The 19,521-nt window shown below is 57.7% G+C and overlaps 3 protein-coding genes across 7 annotated transcripts; 1 reads left to right on the top strand and 2 right to left on the bottom strand.

Moving 5' to 3' along the window:
- The first annotated feature begins 28 nt into the window (after positions 1–28).
- Positions 29–8,374, top strand: LOC116238533 (uncharacterized). Of its 2 annotated transcripts, none has more exons than XM_090143306.1 (7): positions 29–107; positions 433–729; positions 1,271–1,397; positions 2,435–2,848; positions 3,872–4,060; positions 4,696–4,809; positions 5,427–8,374. In XM_090143306.1, the coding sequence occupies exons 1-7, from the start codon at positions 84–86 to the stop codon at positions 6,278–6,280; spliced, it is 2,019 nt and encodes a 672-aa protein (XP_089999432.1). In that variant the 5' UTR covers positions 29–83; the 3' UTR covers positions 6,281–8,374. The 2 variants fall into 2 exon arrangements, with proteins under 2 accessions (XP_089999432.1, XP_089999431.1); XM_090143305.1 differs by having other exon boundaries at positions 3,869–4,060.
- Positions 8,375–8,453: 79 nt separating this feature from the next.
- On the bottom strand, positions 8,454–14,122 carry LOC116238514 (zinc finger protein 212-like). Of its 4 annotated transcripts, none has more exons than XM_031608244.2 (5): positions 14,088–14,122; positions 13,531–13,920; positions 12,584–12,710; positions 11,945–12,064; positions 8,454–11,323 (listed from the first exon to the last, which is right to left on the bottom strand). In XM_031608244.2, exons 1-5 carry the CDS (start codon positions 14,109–14,111, stop codon positions 10,272–10,274), a joined length of 1,713 nt encoding a protein of 570 aa, XP_031464104.1. In that variant the 5' UTR covers positions 14,112–14,122; the 3' UTR covers positions 8,454–10,271. The 4 variants fall into 4 exon arrangements, with proteins under 4 accessions (XP_031464104.1, XP_031464106.1, XP_089999441.1 ...); XM_031608246.2 differs by having other exon boundaries at positions 8,454–11,320; XM_090143315.1 differs by lacking the exon at positions 11,945–12,064.
- Positions 14,123–14,339: 217 nt separating this feature from the next.
- LOC116238518 (zinc finger protein 777-like) lies at positions 14,340–19,465 on the bottom strand. The gene is given in 6 exon segments (XM_090143316.1): positions 14,340–15,229; positions 15,231–15,897; positions 16,452–16,805; positions 17,059–17,169; positions 18,162–18,288; positions 19,295–19,465. Coding segments are annotated over 6 exon segments (1,572 nt in total). The 5' UTR covers positions 19,397–19,465; the 3' UTR covers positions 14,340–15,018.
- Between the last annotated feature and the right edge of the window lie 56 nt (positions 19,466–19,521).

Here is a 19,521-nt window from a genome sequence, read left to right as displayed (position 1 = left end):
CCCGCCCAAGCGGGAGGCGCCCCCTTGCGGCCCGGCGGAGCGCGGCGGCCTCAGGGCGCGCGGTGCCGGCGGCGGCGGCGGCCATGTCCTGCCCGGGCCTCGCTGAGGTGAGGGTCGGGGCCGGGCCCCGCGGGGTTCCGAGGGTCCGCCGGGCCGGGCCGGCCTGGCAGCGGCCCCCTGCGGCCCGACGGGGGCCGGGGACGGCGGGGGCCCTTCTGGGGGGTGAGCCCGTGGCGCCGGGGGTCCCGGGGCGCTGCGCGCTGTGGGTGAGGGGCCCGGAGCCTCGGGGCCCGGCGGTCGGAGCGGAGCGGAGCGGCCCGGCCGGGCGGCGCCTCTGGGGGTCGGGCGCGGTGCGGGCCGTGGGGCTCCCCAGGAGCGCCCCGCGGTGCCGGGCTCCGTCCCGCCCTCCCGTCCCTCCCGTTCTCCTCCCAGGCCTCGTCGTGGAGCACGCGCACCCGCAGGGCCCGGGCCGCGCAGGCCGCGGGGCAGGGCGAGGCGCAGGCCCGGCAGCTGCGGGAGCTTTGGAGCCGCGCCGAGAAGGCCGAGCGGCGGCTGTTGGCCTTCGAGAACCTGGTGGCGGAGCTGGGCAGCAACCTGGCGGCCCTGGGCAACCTGCTGCAGGGCTACGGGCACCTCCAGCAGCGCCTGGACAACGTGGAGAACCTGCTGAAGAACAGGAACTTCTGGATCCTGCGGCTGCCCCCCGGCACCAGGGGCGAGGTGCCCAAGGTGAAGGCGCGGGGCTGAGCTCGCGGTCCTGCCGCTGCGCCGCGAGCCCTGAGCGCCTTGGTGGCGAGGCAGGGCCGGTCCCCGTCCCCGTGCTGGGATGGTGAGCCCTGGAGCGGTGCTGCTGCCAGCCTCGATGCGCAGAGATGTGGCAGGAGCGTGGCGGAGGTCCTGTCATATCTACAGCGCGGGCTGCGGCTTTTTGTGCCAGGCCTGCAGCTCTGCCCCTGGTGCCGCCGCTCCCGCCTTGAGTTGTCTGAGGAGCTGCAGCCCACAGCTGGCTCTGCACGCAGGCCTCCAGAAGCACAAATTCCACAAACTGTGGAGGGGGGTGGGAAATGCTGGAGTGCTTTGCTCTCAGCGATGGGCTGGGGCAGATGAGCACCTGTGAAACCAAGACTTGCAACTCCCCCTGTGGCCAGGCATGCTTTGCCCTCGGCTCCTATGACCAAAGCCAGGCATTCCCTTCATGTGTGCTGTTTCCAGTTATCTGTAGTTGCAGCAAGCGAGTCACCAAGCGTGTAATGTTAATTTGTGATTCCAGGTACCCGTCACATTTGATGACATTGCCGTGTACTTCAACGAGCAGGAGTGGGAGAGACTGGACAGCTGGCAGAAGGATCTGTACAAAGCTGTGATGAGGGGTAACTACGAGACCCTGATTTCCCTGGGTAAGGCACGGGCTCTGCTTCTCCCAGTGAGCTTCTCTTCTGTTTAACTCGGGCTGTTTCTCTCTTGTTCAGTGGGGCTGACTGCCCATAGCTTGCAGAACCTGGGCAGCTAATCATTTTCCGTCCTTCCTTCTTGTTATCAGTAAACAAAACCTGTAAGTGGTAGGTAATATATACTAGTAATAATTAATAGTAGTGATAATAATGCAAAGAGCATTTATTATTAAAAAAATATATCCATATGTGATGCTGTTCTTAATGACTGTATAAGAGGATTCAGTATGGTCAGGGAACCATCATGATCTTTCAGCACAGTTCAGAAATTATCTAGGTGAAGTCTGATAATTGTATCTTGAACAACATTTTGTTTTCTGTCTTTTAGCACTGATTTAAAGTGACAGGGACATTTGCACGTGCCTTGGTAAAGAACCAACTTAATCATGTTCAGTCCTTCTAAGGATATTTGACATGTTCTTGGATGGTTTGGGCTGGAAGATATTTCTTATCAGAAACTGTTTCTTGGGCAACTAGTAGTGTGGTGGTCCATGCAGTTACTGACAATGAGAGTTCACTTTTCTCAATAGAGACTTCATTTTTCTAGCAGTATTCCGTATAGAAACAACAAACCTGTTCTTAAAATGGTCCGCCTGACGTAGCCATCTCTATGGAGCAGGAATCTTTCTGTCCCTAATTCAAAACTAAACTAATCTGATAGCAGTAGATCAGCCATCTTCAAATCACTGCTAATGTTGAGATTGGAGGAAAATGTTAAATTCAGAGCCTCTTCTTTGAGGTTTTAGGTCACCGTCCATTATTTAGATCTTTGCTGTACTTGAGCAACAGCTGTGCTAATGTGTGGATCCCACCATGGAACCGCTTTTCTCCCTTGTGTCAGTGCAGGTGGGAGGTCTGTGTCTGTCGAGGCTGCTTGCCAACGTTTGGGGTTAGGAAGAATGGTCACTCCCAAGTGTTGGGCAATTTACTACAGTAACAGCCAGTTCCTAACAAAACATGTTGTCCTCTGCTTCTCTGAGCAGACTATGCCGTGTCCAAGCCTGACATCCTGTCTCGAATTGAGAGGGGTGAAGAGCTCTGTGTCAGAGACTGTTGGGAGCCCCCACAGATGCTCAACCGAGGTGGTCCAGACCCCCAACAGACCATCCAGGGTGGGCAGGAGCTCACACAGACACACAGCCTGGGCAGTGAGGAACCTCTGCAGGCACGCATCCCAGGCAGTAAGGAGCCCATACAGGGCTGCAGCAAAGACAGTGAGGAGCAGCTGAAGACATGCCTCAAAGATGGTCAGGAGCCCACGCAAACGTGTGTCAGAGATAGTCAGAATACCCTGCAGACGTGCATCGAAGATCGTGAGGAGCCCCTGCAGGCACCAGAAGAGATGGACCAGATGGAGGAGGCTTTGGGAAAAGATGACCATGTGGAAGGTGACAGGGGTAAGTTTCACATGTGCCAGAGGGATGTGGCAGTTCCTGTCTCAACCTTGTCAGATCTCCCATTGATGTCTGTTAGGAATGACCTGCTCTGAGGTTCTTTTGATTGTATTGTCTAAATCTCCATGGAGTGCCTCGAATCTTACTTCCAAGAGAAACCTTTATGCTTGGCCAGATGAATCCCCTGGAGACAAAGGGCTCGGGTAGAGCCTGCAGCAGCGAGGCAGACCTCATGGTCTCTTCCAGCCCTTTTCCTGTGCAGTTCTGCAGTCCTTCACCTGATTGCACGCATCAACCCTAATGCTTCTGAAGACAGTACTGCTTGCCTTGCTGAGAGAGGAGACCTGGTTGGAAGTAGGAACCTGCAATGTGGGGAGGAGGCTGGAACAGCCTTGATAGCTCTAGGGGCTGCAAAAGGAGTCAGGAGAGCCATGGGGCATGGCAAGAAAGAGTTGGAAAAATTAATTGCCAGATTGTGAAGGCCAGGCAAGAAGGGTAGAAGATGCTGGAAAGCTGCAGTCAGAGCCAGAGATGGAGCTGTGCTTGAGAGCTATTTCTTGTTGAAATTAGAAGCTGGGGGCTACAAAAACTTCAGGAAAGGCGGAGTGAAAGCTGACAGGCAAATAGCAGGCTCTGCCCTTGGAGCAAAATTACTCTGAAATTATAGGAGCTCCATCATGACTGTGCAGGTTGGTTTATGAAGTGCTCCTTAGGAGATAGAAAGTGATGTTCCATAGGCATGGTTTTTCCCTCTCCATTCAGACTTTAAGTCATGTTCTGTTACTCAGATTTTCTCTATACTTGAGCTACAGTTGCGCCTTATGGGTGGATCCTACTATAACACCATGAAATCAGCACCACTTTGCCTGTTAGAGCACAGATAACATTTGCGTCTGTCCTTACTGCCTGCCATCTCTGGGGTTAAGGAGGAACGGTCATTCTGAAGTTTCTGACCTTTCAGCAGAGTAATGTTGTAGCCAGTTCCTAACAAAACATGCTGTTATCTGCTTCTCTGTCCCTAAGCAGAGTTCGCTGTGTCCAATCCTGGCATCCCATCCCAGACTGATAAGAATGAAGAACTCTGTGTCCAAGACGGTCAGGAGCCCTCAGAGCCATTTATCCAAGACAGTCAGGAACCCCCACAAACACTGAAAGAGGTGGACCAGAAGGAAGAGGCTTTGGGAAAAGATAAAGTCCTTGTGAAAGGTGGCACAAGTAAGTTCCCTGGGTGCCAGGAGGATGTGCTTCCCCAGCTGTTCCTGTCCCTGCTCTCAGGTCTCCCAGCAGTGTCTGAAGGAGGGTATGGCTGGCCTCTGTGCTTAGAGGAGCATTAGCAGGGGAAGGCAGAAGTTCTGGGGTGTGCTATCAATGTGCTACTAGGGAAAACGGAAGATGTTTAATGTTCTGAAGACAAGTCATGAAAGAAATGCCATCTGTAGGATCAGTGGAGAGAGTTGAGTAGGGATGAGGCTGCTCTGCAGAAGTGATGGCTTGTGGCACTTTGGGGACTCTTCCCAGACCTCTCTCTGCTTTTGATCCTGGTGTATGGCTTCATTCCAATTCCTGCTGATACCTTGCACTTTTTGATGTCATAGAATCATTAAGGTTGGAAAAGATCACTGAAATCTAGTCCAGCCATGAACCCACCCTCACCATGCCTGCTGATCACGTCCCTCAGTGTCACATCTCTGTGGTTCTGGAACACCTTCAAGGATGCTGACCCCCACTCTCTGGGCAGCCCATGCCAGTGCCTCACCATGCATGTCACACATGTCCAGTTAACATCACACCAAAGCAAGAAGACAGAAAACTGGGATGTTTAAAATTGCTTTTATCTCCTTTACAAACAGAATTTCCCAGGGTGGTGATGCATGTTTTGTCCGTGAGTGCACAGAAAGAGGAGTCAAGTAGGGAAGACCATCCCGACTCAGAGGTGGAAGATGACCCAGCAGAGTTTGGCTCTGGTGAGTATCCCCGTGTGTGGGAGATGCAGTGCACAGCAGGCAGGAAGCAGCTCCAACAGGCTTGGAATGAGGGCTGAGGGGAATGTTTCTTTTGCTATCCAGTAAGGAAGGGCTCTGTTGCAGGGCACAGTGTTCAGCTCTATCATATCCACGAACGAATGAGTCCAATTGGAGATGGTCCTGTCAGAAATTAGGGGAAATGTGCTCATTTGCTTGTAACATTTGGCATTTACCGACAGACACAAGTTTGACAGAAGTAAAGAGCCTGGAGGTTCTGCAGAACGCAGCCCTCCCATCACTTTTTATCGTGCTACACCTTGTGGCCGTTGTTGGTATTGTGGTTTTAGGGGTGGGACCCTTTGCACAACCTGCCCTGGTGGCACCGCAGCAGACCACAGCTGAGTTCTTCTGGGAGCAGCAGACTGTGCCTGACACCCACTGGTTTGCTTAATGCATGTGAGCAGCAACTCTGCAGCAGCACCTGCGCCTTTCCGCACTGCATTCTCAGATTTGTTGGCAGCTCAATTAAGAAGTGTGCTCAGTGCTCTGAGACCTTACCAAAACCTCAGATTGCTCTAGGAGGGTGAGTGACTCATGGCTCCATTGTCTCTTTTCAGAGGAAGTCTTTCTGTTAGAAAATGAAAAGGCCTCTGAAGAGGCTTCTCTTCCTGAAAACATCAAGGTGAAAGAGGAAAGGCCCATGGCATCACAAGAGGCATCTGCACCTTCTCCTGGCCCAGAGGTCCAGAAGTGCCCAGGAGAGCAAGCCAAACCCAAGAGCAAGAAGAAGCCAAGCAGGTATGCGAGCAACAGCCTGCTGATGGGCGACTGCCGGCGCGGCTACGTGCGCGAGTGGTCGCACCCCTGCACCGAGTGTGGAAAGCGCTTCCGCCTGAAAATCAACCTCATCATCCACCAGCGGAGCCACGCCAAGGAGGGGCCCTATGAATGCACGATATGTGAGATCAGCTTCACTGACAAAAAACGCTTGCTCCTTCACCAGGGCATCCACACACAAGAGAGGGCCTTTGCGGCCAAGGTCTGGGGGAACACCCACCCAGAATTGAGGATGGGGCCGAGAAAGAAGTTCTGCAGGTCTCTTCATGGCAGTGCCCAAAGCCTGGCTTACAGGACACGTGCAGGGGGGTCCTGGCTGGGCCAGGCCAAGGAGGAGCTATCTAGACCCTATTTCTCACAACAGCAGACGCCTAGCACTCATACAAGGAGTGTGGTTAAATGCAATCTTTGCAATAAGAGTCTCTCATGCCCCTCTTCCCTCCAGCGTCACCTGAAGACTCACGCCAAGGACAGGCCATACTGCTGCTCCACCTGCAAGAAATGCTTCACCCGCCGAACTCACCTTCTGCGCCATGAGCAAATACACGAACGCCAGAAAGCCCTAGAAAACCAACAGCCCAAAGCAGAGCAACCCGTGTCTGCTGCAGCAACACCCAGCTGGCCCCAGCCCTAAGGAGCCCCAGAGTGCACAGCCAGAGCGCTCCTCACACACTGAACCAGGCACTCAAGAAGTGCCAGCTCTGCGCCCACAGCAGCCAGAGCTGTTCAGTGAATGCACTCCTGGTGGTTGCTGCAGAACACATACTTCCAGATAATCCTAGACTTGTGATATCCCAACTTGGAAGGCACCCTCAAGCGGCACCAGTTCCCATTCAAGAACTGCCTCATCCACTGCTATGGTGGGAGCGCAGTCCAGCCTGTTGTGAAACTAGGAAATAGGGTGGCAGTTTGGGAGGCAACAAACGACAACAGGAGAGATCCAAATCGCTTGTTTCCCTAGGGAGAAACTGAGCATCAAGACAGATTTTTGCACACAGTGGGCCACTGGGGTTGTGTACCATCTATCAGATGGACTTTCTGTGGTTGCAGAATGAATCAAAGTCTGGATGCCATTATGTAGAGCAAATTACAGAAGCCTCCGGTGATACAAAATGCTTTACCATCCCTCAGTTTTGTGTCTGCTGGCTGATGCATGAAACTTTCCCAAACTGACCTCCCCACATGAGCAGGTATGTCTCCTGCAGCCCAGCAAAGGAAGTTGGAAGCAGCTGTTGAGCTCAGCTGTTATTTGATGCTGGAGCTGACCACTTTGTTTTGAAAACAGAATTTAACGGTGAAGTGGAAGGACAGAAGAGTCTCAAACTGGAAAATCAGAGTGAATTCCCAATGAGCTCTTCATTTTGGTGACTGTTTTCTTGGCCACGATTGCCAGGTGGATAACGGGGCACCTCTGAGATCCCACCGTGTCCTGGCCATGCTTGTCTGATAACCCATCCTGCTGATTAAACATGAGATCTGCTGGGGAACACCTGTCCATTGAGCTGGAAGACAGGCAGAACAAGACAACCCACGACTCTGCAGGGATGTTGTGGGTCAGGTCCCAGCAGCAATCTTCCCTTGAAGAAGGCCAGCCTTCAAGATGGCTAATAGCTTCTTAAAAGCTAATAATGCTTTTAAGAAAACTTTGCAGGTAGGATTCCTCCTGTGCTGCAGCACAGCCTGCACAGGGACCCCCTTGCCTTGGATGTGTTGGCTGACACAGAATCACGGAAGCATAGGGGTCGGAAGGGGCCTCTGAAGATCCTCCAGTCCAACCCTCCTGCTAACACAGGTTCCCTATGGTAGGTTGCACAGGAAGATGTCCAGGTGGGTCTTGCTATCTCAGCTTCTCTGCACTGGAGTGTTCCCTCTGTTCATCCCTGCTGTGACCAGAAGCCATGCACAATCCCTCTATAACTAACCATGTGGAAGAATAGTTATGCTAGCTACCTCAGCTGTCCCACGGAGAGGCAGCCTGGTAGGTGAAAAAGGCAGGCCAGAGAGACCCTGGTGGCACCAGGAACGACGTGAGCTACCAGGTGCACTGCTGGGGAACACAAATCACGTGTAGAGAGAAGCAAGCCCTGCTGGCATCGCCACGCAGGCCAAGCTGCTAGCACACTTGAGTTCTTTTTCTCCATTTAATTGTTTGATGTGATTACTTGAAATTATGAAGTGTGTGCCCCCCTCTGGGCAGGGAGTGTGGGGAACCAATTACTTTAGATTTTTCATTCCTGGCCACCTGTTAAGGTCTGAAGGGCCACAAGGTGACATTGCCTGGGCCACTTCCCATCGCATGCATCCGTGGTGTACAGGACAGGGCTGGGCTGCACAGCTGTGCCCACGGTGTTTGAAATGCTCCAGGCCATTCTCATGCTGTCCTACACTTGTCCCCAGCACCATGGCACTATGAAGCTCCATGAGACAGGGATGGTTGCTACCTTACAGGCTGTAAGGTGATGGTCTGGCAGCAAGCTCTGCTGCAGCATGGGCTGATATTGGTTCTCCCTGCCCAGGTAACTGTCACAGTAAATCCCAGCAATGCAGGGCGAGCCAGCTGCTGCAGTGGTATCATCACACACCTCTGAGTATGGGGACTGCGTGGAGGAGATGGGCCTTCCCTCCTGCCCCAGCCTGGAGTATTTGCTTTGTGAGTGGGACCAGTGTTTTGTAGGAAATTTCTTATCCCTTTCTCAGGCTGTGGAATCAGTAAAATGTTTTGTCTGTACATGTGCCTGTTCTTGGTTATTTTTCTGCAGGCTGTATGTGTGTCAGTGCTGCTCAGAGAGAAGGGAGCAGGGGCTGCACTGCATAGCTTAATGGAGATCTGGCCTCTGAGCATCCTGCATGCACACTGATCTGTGTGCATGGCTGCACCTGCACACACCTCTATGGCTCCCAGGGCTGCATTGCTTCCATCTCACCCAGAAAGTCCCTCATGGGTCCCTACTGCCAATGTGGGCCTTGAGGATATGGCATGGAGCTGTGTGAGTGGAGGGCCGGGAGGGGGATGGGTTAGGGAGAGGCTCTGCCCCAGAGGGCGGTGGGCACAGCCCTTAGCTGCTGGAGCTCACAGAGCATTGGGACATTGCTCTCAAACATAGCATTTGGGTGGCCCTGTATGGGGCCAGGGGTCAGACTCAGTGGCCCGACTCAGTGGTCCTTGTGGGTCCCTTCCAACATGGGACGTTCACAGGGTACCTTTGGCCACCGTCGGCCCATGGCAGTGGCCACGTTGTGTCATGAGGGCACGGCCTCCCAGCACGCAGTGCATAGAACAGGCAGGGGGCTCTGGGGGGGAGTATGGCCATTGCTGAAGGTGGGGGGCACAGATAAGGCCACGCCCAACGCATCAGCACCACTGTGCTCTGGCCTGGCCTCAGTTCTGCCACCGTCCACAGGGTGTCACCAGGATGCCATTGTCATCCCCCTTATCCCTACCATGTTCCTCGAATGCCATTGTCCCCTCCTTCATCCCGTGTCCCCACATGGCCACTGTTACTGCACATGGCTGCCGCACACGAGGGACATTACCCTGGCCAGGATGGATGTCCAGACTCAGCATCCCCTCTGCTGAGTGGCACCGTAGTGGCCGTGGCCATCAGTCCTTGGTGCTGTGCCCACATCCTTCACAGTGGAGCCATCCAGTGCTGCCCTCCCAGGGCTGTGTCCATGCAGCTCTCAGCCTGCCCCCATAGCAGAGGTACTCCGACCTGGTGCAGCCCAGAGCACGGTTGGCTTCTGGGCTGCAAGCGCAGTGTCTGCTTCCGTTGGGATGCGTGACGGCATGGGCACGTGGGACACGGCGTGAGCAGGACCGGAATCACAAAAGCTGGGCTGGGGAGAGGAGGAGGAGGGGCTGCCCATGGGCGATGGAGCCTTGGCAGGCCATGGGGCAGAGCAGAGGGCAGATAACGGCTTTGTTGTGCTAATGCTGCCCAAGAGCCGCAATTTGCAGCTGAACGGAGCTGTGAATAGGAGCTCTACATCTCTGTAGGATACACCCGGTTCAGAGCTGGGCGAGACCCCAGGTGGGCAGCAGCACCCATACAGTGACGCCAGACAGCACAGGGTGACAGTGGGGACGTGGGATGACAAGCTGCATGAAGGACGGACGCCTCGCAGCGGACAGACATACACGGACAGTACCGCGGTGCTTCCACTGCGGCTCCAGCCCCATCAACACCCAAGCTCAACAGGAGATGGCGTCAGTCCAATCCTTTATCCAAACCTCCCCCCATCTGTGCGGTGACTCCGGTTGTCCCAGCAACAACAGCCTCTCCCTGGGCACCCGCACCCCCCAACCAGCCTCAACGCTGTTAAGAACTGAAGTAACCCTGATTTCAAGTGCTCCACTCCCCGTCCCACAGTGCCGAACACACCGAGCTGCTCTTTGGCTGAGCCTTTTTCCACCGGGCAGCAGCACGGCCCAGCTCAGCCCTACCACCAGACCAGCTCCATTGGGCCACTCGGTCTCCTCGTGCTCACGCCGCGGATCAGCCAGCTCCATCCTCATCCCTGTGGCACTGTGATGCCAGCTGCCCGCTGCATCCCTCCACCGCAGGCTGCTGCACCTCTCTGCCTGCAGAAACGCTGCCCCTTCGATCCCATCTGCAGCCCTCGTGCTATGGATTATCCTGGTTCAATGGCTTGCAGGGGTCTGTCCCTGGCCCCCGGTTTGGCAAGCTGGCAGCGGGAGCGTTGGCCACGGCGTGGACCTTCTGGTGGTGGTTCAAGGACTGCCGGTGGCGGAAGCTCTTGCTGCAGCCATTGCACTGGAAGGGTCGCTGCTGGGTGTGCCGGCGCTGGTGCTCCTCCAGCAACGTCTGCATGGGGAAGCTCTCCGTGCACTCGATGCAGCGGTAGAGCCGCTCCCCGGCTGCGCTGGCACGCGGCCGTCCCGCCCAGCCGCCCCGCAGCTGCACCCCGTGGATGCGCTGGTGTTTCTGGAGGTGGTGCTTCTGGATGAAGCCCTTGCCGCAGGCAGGGCAGCAGTAGGGCCGCTCCCCGGTGTGGATGCGGTAGTGTTTGTTGAGGTTGGATTTCTCGTTGAAGCTCTTCCCACAGGCGGGGCACTGGAAGGGCCGCTCTCCCGTGTGCAGGCGCTGGTGCCGCAGCAGAGCGGCGTGGTGGGCCAGGCTCTTCCCGCAGGCCGTGCAGATGAAGGAGCCGTTGCTCTTCCTCGCGTGGCTCTGCTGCCGGGCCAGGAGGTTGCGTTTCAGCCGGACGTTCTTCCAGCCCGGCGGCGGCACGCAGGGCTCATCCCCTGTGCCAGGTGGGCCGTGCTCCTCTGTGCCAGCCTGCATCGAGGCGGCCTCTGTGGCAGTGTCCTCTCCCAGCAGCATCCCCTGGGGCAGAGCGAATGGCTGCTCAGTCTCCGTGCCGTGCCCGTGTTCTGATGGGAAAGGTAAGGCTGGGGCTGGGCGAGCTTCCACAGGGATGACCACAGGCTTGAATTCAGGCTGAGCAGCCCCGTGTTTGCAGAGCTCCCCTAAGCCCTCTCCTGCTGCCTTCTGTTCATCCAAGACAGCGTGGCTCTCCCAAGGCACCGGTGGCTCCTGGCCCAGGGGAACCTCCTCTTCCAGCCTCACAGAGGACACCTGTGACAGAGCCAGCATTTCCAGTCCTTCCTCCTGCGGCTGCTGCTCTTCTGTCTTGATCACGATCTTCTCACCTGCTGAGAAACAGTAATTCATTCCCAGCAAAATAAAGCTCTCCCATGCCTGTATCTCCAGCAGTGGAGCAGCAGCTGACCTTCCCCTGCAGCGCATGGGTGAGACGTGAGCAGGCAACCAGCAAATGTGCTGCTACAGACGGAGCAAGAGTTCTACCATGAGCAAAGGGGGAGAAGGGCACAAAGTAGAAGGGTGCTGTGTCTACTGGGGGCTACCTGGGGACATTCAGTAGACCAACAACATAATATTCATAAAGAACCCAGAACAGGAAAACATGAAAGCAAAAGTGCAGCTGCAGAGTCCTCTGTCCTGGAGGAACTCTGTTAGGAACGGCAGAGATTAGCTGGGTAAATCTAGAGGAAATGACCAAAGCAAAACCTTCCAGGAGCAGGACTGAGTGGCCACAGAGCCACTCTCGCACTAAGCCTTGCACATGCTTTTTCCTCTCTTGCCAGGTGGGCTGCTCTGGGCTTACAGTTTTGGTGTGGTCTCTTCTGGATTTCTTTCCCCCTGATTTTCCTTCGCTGTTTTTAATTTCCATTCACTCAACCTGCATGCAACCCTTCCCCACCACCCCTGGCATTCACTGCAATGCCATCAATGCCACCACTGCTGTGACTCACCACCACCACCGTGCCCCAACACTGCTCCCTCCTCCAGCAGCCCATGGGTCCTGGAAGCTGAATCCTCCCCATCCTCAGTTGGCAACAGCAGAGCGGGTTTGGAACTGGTGTCCCCAGGCCCTGGGGGAGGAAGTGGGTGTGCAAAGAGCTGATGCTGGGCATCAACACCAGCACCCCTCAGGGAAGAGCTGCTCCTGCATGGCTGGGAGGCCTGGGCTCAGCTTCCCCAGGACAGGTAGAGCAAGCAGGCTGATGATTTTAGTTACCTCAGCAAGAACTGAACTTTGGACTTTATCACCATTTTAAAATTTCAGCCCAAAATAACCAGTGCTAAAATTTAGGACCGCTCCCAGCAAATTCCTCCAGGGTGGTGCACATGTGCTGGGGAACACCTGTACTGGAAGGCAGGATTGCAGAGCGCCGTGCCAGCGAAGCACGATGTTCCCCCCGTACTGAGAACCACCAAAGGCTGAGGAGTGTGAAGCACAGCTGTCACCCGTGACCAAACCCTAACGGTGCCAAGGCCTCGCCATTCACTGCTTGTTCTCCAAACATCCAGATAAAAGAGTAACCTACGTAAAGCAAGGTTTAACATGGGAGATGACAGAGTCTGATGCAAACGCAGAGAATGAATCTCACCGAGAGAGACCACAGCCTCGTAGCTCCCCTTCACTGCCATCCTGTACAGCTCCTGCTGCCGGCTGTCCACTCCGCCCCACTCCTGCTCCGGCAAACAGGCAGCACTGTCCTCACCTGACGCAGGGACCTGGAATGGCAGGAGCACTGTCTTACCTCGTCTCTCCCCACACAGCCCCCCTGTATGCCCCTGTATGTCTGCGTGACAGCACAGAGCTCTTGGGGAAAGGCACCACGCCCCGGCCTGACCTGAGGCCTCTCCCCTAACAGCCAGGAGGTTTGCAGCTCCTTCTCCAGATCCACGCCATCAACCTGGGGCAGTCCCCATCACATCAGAGCAGGACACGTATGGGAAGGTATCCTACCCTGCAAGGCAACTACCAGGGCTCAGCAAGGCTACAGCTGTACTTTGTTCCCTTTTTTTCACCGGAGATGAGGAGGAGCTGCAAGGGCTCCAGGCAAAGCATCGGAGGAGCCACATCCCTGCTGCCCCGCCCTACACAACACCCACAAGAGCATTCCACCCACACCGTTACCTCGAGTGCATCCTCACTGCCTTACACGCATTCGTTGAATGAAGTTTGTCCCAAATTTCCTGAGGCTGGACCCAATTCCCCAGAGCTCACCCTTGTTACCTCACACGTGGTCCTTGGTCCCTGTTACTCTGGGCCTGTTCTCCACTCCCTAGGGCTCCTGCCCTGTGCCCCAGGGCTCATCCCCGTTACCAGGAGCTCATCCCCATTCCCCTGGGCTCAGCACCTGTTCCTTGGGGCTCGTCCCTTGTTACCCGGGGCTCGTCCCCCATTCCTTGGCGTCCGCCCCTCCCACCACGGACATGCCCCCATTACCTGAGGCTCGTCCCCGTTCGCTAAGGCACAGCCCTCGTTACTTCAGGCTCGCTCCTCGTTCCCTCGTCCCCCAGCCCAGCCCCGCCGCCTCCCCCCCGCTACCTGAGGCTCGTCCCCGCCGGCTCCCAGCCCGTCCCGCGGCGCCCAGCAGGCTCTGTTCCGCAGCTGCCTCTCGACGTGCTCCAGCCGCCTGGCGCTGTCCTGCAGCAGGGCGCTCAGCGCGGCCCAGCGGCGCTCCAGCTGCCCGCCGACCTCCAGCACGGCCTTCTCCAGCTCCGACATTTTCTTCTCGGCCGTCTCCGCGCGGCCCTCCAGGCTCAGCAGCCGCACGGCCTGCGCCTCCACCTTCCGCTCCACCGCCTGCACCGCCGCCACCACCGTCCACAGCGAGATCTCGTGCGCGGCCGGCGGCCGCTTCGCCCCTTCGGAGGGCACGGCGACGGGGGGCTGCGGGGGGAGCGGCTGCCAGGCGTCGGGCCCCCACTCGGGCTCCTGCGGGCGGGGAGAGGAGGAGGTCAGGGACGCGGCGGGGCCCCCCCCGCGCCCTCCCCACAGCGGCGGGGCCCGGCCCGGGCCCGTCCTCCCCGCCGCGGCGGGTCCCGCTCCCGGCTCCCCGCGGCGCGGCCGGAAGGGAGGCCCGCCGCCCGCCGCGCCCGTACCTGAGCGGGGCCCCACCGGGCCATGGCCGCCCCGCGCCGCCGCCGCCGCGCAATGGCGCCCCCTCGCGGCCCGCCCGCCGCGCCGCCGCCGCTCAGCGCCGCCCCGCCCCGCCGCTCCCGACGTCAGCGAGCCGCGGACCCCCGACCCCGCTCGGCCCCCCGGTGCCCAAAGACCCCGAGTCGTTCACAGAGGCGCGGAGCTCCCGGCTCTCCCCGACAACCCCGGTCCCGCCCCCGCCCCCCCACCCGCTCCCCAGCTCCGGCCGCTCCGCCGATCGCGGACCCCCCCACGCTCCACATCCCCGCACCTCTCGGTCCCCAAAAGCCCCACAGACGTTCGCAGAACCACTGAATTCCCAGGACTGCTTTAATTAACCAACTGACCGGCCTGCCCCACGGCGCGGCCCCCATCATAAAGGCACAGCGAAGCGGGACCCCTCCCCACGTTATTTTCCAACACAACCCACCCTCGCTGCCTACCAGCGCTCCCTCCAATTCCACCATTTTACCCCCAAATTCTTCTCCTGTGGCTCTAAAATGCCCCCAGCTTGGCGGCCAGGCAGGGGCAGACCCCTGGCCAGCAGCAGGACCTGCAGGAGCTCCGTGAAGGGCACAGACACGGGACGCCGCAGTGGGACACGGATGTGCTGGAGGCTGTCCGTACAAAGGTAACAAAGCTGGAGGTTTCCCAGCAGCAGCACAGCGGAACCACACGCAGCCGTGGGGAGGAACCTGATTCCCACAGCCAGAGCCCCAAAGCAGCTCCTCACCGCCGCTCCTCCCACCCTTCGGAAGAGGAGCACGCAGCCACGGATGCCGGGCAGGGTGGGATGAGCTCCAGCCACAGCGCGCAGAGCCCACGGTGCAGGATGGAGAGAGGAGAAGCGCCGGCAGCAGCCCGATCCCCAGAACTGCCCCCTCCCACCCTCACCTACACGGGCTCAGTGTGCAGAGGCAGTTTGCTGCTGCACTCATGTGGGCTCTCCCTTCTCACGTCAGTCTTCTGGTGCCCTCGTGGGCGGTGGAGCCGCTTGTAGGCTTTCCGGCACTCGCTGCACCAGTAACCCTTCCTGCCCGCGTCGCTCTGGCTGTGGCGGACGAAATCGGAGACCCAGACAAAGCTCCTATTGCAGCAGAGACACGGTGAAGAGATGCCGGTCAGCGTGCGTCCTCTGGTGCAGCACCAGAACGTTCTGGCTGGAGAAGCTCTCCATGCATTCGGTACACGTGTATGTAATTTTCTGAGGAGACAATGGGAACCGCTTGGGGTTGGGCTTCTCCCACTGCTCCCTGGTGCTGCTGACCTGGGTGTGGGGCTGCGCGGCCCTGCAGGGCGCCAGGCTGGAGCCCCCCGGGGTGTCGGAGGGCGGGCAGAACCCCGTGGCCGCCCGGATCCGCAGGTGACGCCGAATTTTCTTTTTGGACATGAAGGCCTGGTTGCATTCGATGCAGACGTACGGCAGCCAGTTGCTGTGGCTCTTCTGGTGGATGATGAGGTTGATCTTGAGCAGGAAGTTCTTCCCGCACACCACGCACCGGTAGAACTTCTCTCGGGAGGAGTTTCGCTGGCAGGCAGCGGTTCTGCCCACGCTCTTCTCTGGCTTCCCCAGCAGATCAGCCGAGCCGCTGGGCTCCTCGTGTGCTGCTGTTTGGAAAAGGTCTGGCATCTCCTCCCTGCTCGGCTCTTCAGGAGCACCTGCTGCCAGATACTGGCCACTGTTCCCTGCACCTTTCAAGTCCTCCTTTTGCAGACCCTCCTCAGCACCGATCCGCTCCTGCAGGACCTCTCCTGGGATCCCCACCTCGGCACCTGCTGGAAATTTGGCAGAACCCCAGCATCACTCTTCTGCTCAGTTCTGAGAACAAGGCACAAAGACCCAGGGGGCACAAAGACCCAGGGGGCACAAAGACCCAGGGGGCATAAAGACCCCCATGCCTCCCCCTCTCCTCGCCCAGGAGCTGCTACCAATGCCAGCACCGCTCTCTTCTTCCAGGCCGGTGCCTTCCCAGACTACAGACCTACCCAGACCACAGCAGGACACCACTACAGCCAGTCACCTCAGACACCTTTGTCAAGGAATGACAAACATCACCGAGGATGGGAAGAGTGCAAAAAAGACATCAAGGGCTCATCCTTCAGTGCAAACCAACTGACTGACTTGGTTGACACTATGCCATATCCTATTTTTATATAGTTTCAAAGCTGGTAACTGGATTTACTGAGCTACCCCCTTCTCGGCCCATGTGAATTATGTAGAAATCTGTCCAAAAAGCCTCAGAAAAGCTTCATGCAGAGCAACTGCTGCACTCTGTGCTCCCTGAGCCCCCAGCCCAGCAGGAAGGAGGAAGGGCTCTGCACTTTACCTGCTGCAGGGGGAAGAGATGGAGGCAGGCTCAGGGTCAGCACTTCCTGGCAGCACGTGGGGATGGGACAGGGAGGGGAGGCAGCCAGGTGGCTGAGGTCTGCTGGAGCTCCTATGGCTTCCTGAGGAACATGTGCTACAAGGGCAGAGGTGGGGATTATGACCTCGGGTGAGACACAGCCAGGGCTCAGGGTTCCTCGCTTTGGTGGACTCGCCAGACACTCATGTGCACTGCTGTCAGGTGCATCCGATGGGCTCCTGCTGTCCTCCGGGTTCCCGCATCTCCCCTTAGGAGACTGCTCTGTCTCCACCTGCAGCAGGGCTTCACCACTCACACAGCCAGGACTGTCGGGCTCTGGGGACAGAAGAGTGCTCATCATCACCAGCACCTGCTGGGGTCCACAGGAGCCAGCACAGGGGCTGAGGGTCCCCTCCCGGGGTCTCAAGGCACTGGGCTCCGTGCCAAGGGGAGACTTGCAGGCTACTGATGTTCCCAGCACAATCCCTGTGCTGCCCCTGTACCTGTGGCTGAGGGCAAGGACTACTGGTGTGCTGGTAAGCAGGCAGGAGCCAGGATCCGGGCATGGGTAAGACCCAGCATCACTCACCTGCAGCTGGCTTCAGGGACACTGCTGTGCCCTCCAGGTCTGGCTCTGCTGGTACGCATGGCTCTCCTCTTTCCATCTGCAATAAGACTTCAGGCTTGGCTAGGTCACAGTCTGCTCAAGGACAAGACAAACATCAGAGACGTGACAGCATCTTTGCAGGTGCATCCACTGTCTTCTGTCATCAAACAGCCCAGTCCCCATCCATCAAAAGCTCATCTCCAAGCAAGCTGCACGCGAGGAGTTATGGGCAAAGACAGGGAGTTCTATGGAGGACCTGAAAAGCACCCTCAGGTTCATCTGATAATTCATCTTTGCTCCACCTAGGATTGCAACAGAAACCTGTTCTCCCAGAATTCCCACACACAACAGGTGTAAAATGCCCTGAAGACAGGAAAACAATCTGACCCGCTGCAGGATTTGGCTTGTGCCTCATTTTTGACCTGGGCTGCACTTGGAGGTGAGCCCACGAGATGCTAAGTGGACACCAACTGCAGGGAAATCCAAGCCCACTGCTCCCATCATCTCAGCACAGGGTGGAATTAATGACAAACATGAAAGTTTCAGGTTGGACAGAGCTGATTCTGTCCTTGTGCCTGTTATGATGCCATGCTTTGGCCTTAGGAGAAAACCAGTGCTGGTAACACAATGATGATTCAGTTGTAGCTGAGCAGTGCTGTACAGACATTTGGGTTTCTCAGCTTCTCATACTGTCCTGCCAGCAAATGGGCTGAGCTGCATGAGGAGCTGGAAGGGGACAGAACCTAAACTGGCCAGAGGGAGATATTCCATACCATACGACATCATGGGAATCTGTGATTCTGTGATTCTGTGATGGGATACAAACAGGAAACCTGACAGAGATCTTGGCAGTGTGAACTTGTATGGCAACTCAGAGAGGACAGCATCCCAGCTCTCCAGAAGGAGAAGACACCAAGCACTTTCTACCCCCTCCTGAGCCCCACAGCCTCCATTTGCTCCCAGAGGGGACAAGAGTTGGAGCTGATTGTTTGGGGTTGGAGATCCCAGTGAGAGGTAAAGGAAAGCAACCCAGAGAGAGCAGCGCAGATAGCGATGGCAAATGCCAAACCAGCACGGATGCATACACAGGGACACCAGCATTTCACAGTTGCTCTGCATCACGCTCCGATGCAGCTCCTTCTGCTCATCATCCAGGAGGGCCCACTCGTCCCTGCTGAACTCCACAAAGACATCCCTGAAAGTCACCGGCAGCTGTGGGCAGAGGGCTGGGCTCAGTGCATCTGCCAGCTCCCCCCAGCCAGCTCCCAGACCCCAAGAGCCCCATTAGCAGCCCTTCAGATTCACCCAAAAGGCCCCTTCAGCACCTCCTAATGGGCCCACAAGCAACCTCCAGGCTCACTCTCAGCTCCCTCTCTCCCCCATCAGCACATTCAACCTTTCAGTAGCATCATATGCATCCCATAGGTTACTGCACTGCTCCCAAATGATTCCTCAGTCCTTCAAAGGCCCGTAATCGACCCCGAAACCTAAATCCAGCCTGCATCACCCTTCTCCCAAATCTTTTTGCAGGAGCCCCATGGCTCAGTACCAGCCCCAGACACCCCCAGCCCCCTGCTGGCCCTGCAAGCAGCCCTCACTTCACACCCAGACCACCACATGCCCCCTCAGCCCCCAAACTGCTGAAAAAGCATCCCCCAGCCTCAGCTCCACAAAGTCCCCATCAACAACTGCCAGACCACCTCACAGCCCCACAGACAACCTCTCAGCCCCCCACAAACGGACCCCAGCCTGACACCCAGATCCTCATAAGGAAGCCCTACGTTGATCCCCTGCCCCACAGACGTTGCCTCAGCCCCCAGCCTGACCCACAGCCAAACAAAGGCCCCATAACAGCCCCCAGCCGGACTCCCAGCCTCAAAGCAGCCCCATAATGACCCCATGACCGACCCCAGCACCCTCAGACCCAACAAGCAGCCCCCAGCTCAATCCCTGCCCCCAACAGCCCCAATCAGGGCCCCCACGTTCACTTCTGCCCCCCCCCAGCCCCCAGCAGCACCACCAGCATCCCCACTGCAGACACCCAGCCCAGAAAGGACCCCTTCGGCCCCCAAAGCCATCGGCGACCCCCAGCCCCACCGCCACTCCTTCACACCCCGAGGGCCCCGCGAGCAGCTTCCAGCCAGACCCCCAGCAGCCCCGCAAGCAGCCCCCAGACCCACCGCAACCCCCACCACCACCTCCCCGAGAACGGCCGTACCGAGGGCAACCGCAGTCCCCAGGCTTCCCTGTCCCTCAGCGCAGCCTCCGCCCGCTCCAGCCGCCGCTCCAGGGCCTCGATGCGGGCGAACAGCTCCTCCATCGCCCGCACCGGCGCGGCGCGGCGCGGCGCGGCACGGCACGGCGCGGCACACCCCCATCGCTCCCACCGCAGGCCTCGTACAGACAGCGCCCCCTGCTGGCCGGGGCGCGCACCGCACCGCCCTC

Source organism: Phasianus colchicus, chromosome 6 (genome assembly GCF_987193195.1).
Source record: "Phasianus colchicus chromosome 6, bPhaCol1.hap1.1, whole genome shotgun sequence".
Classification (NCBI taxonomy): domain Eukaryota; kingdom Metazoa; phylum Chordata; class Aves; order Galliformes; family Phasianidae; genus Phasianus; species Phasianus colchicus.
This window is presented reverse-complemented; position numbering and strand designations above follow the sequence as displayed.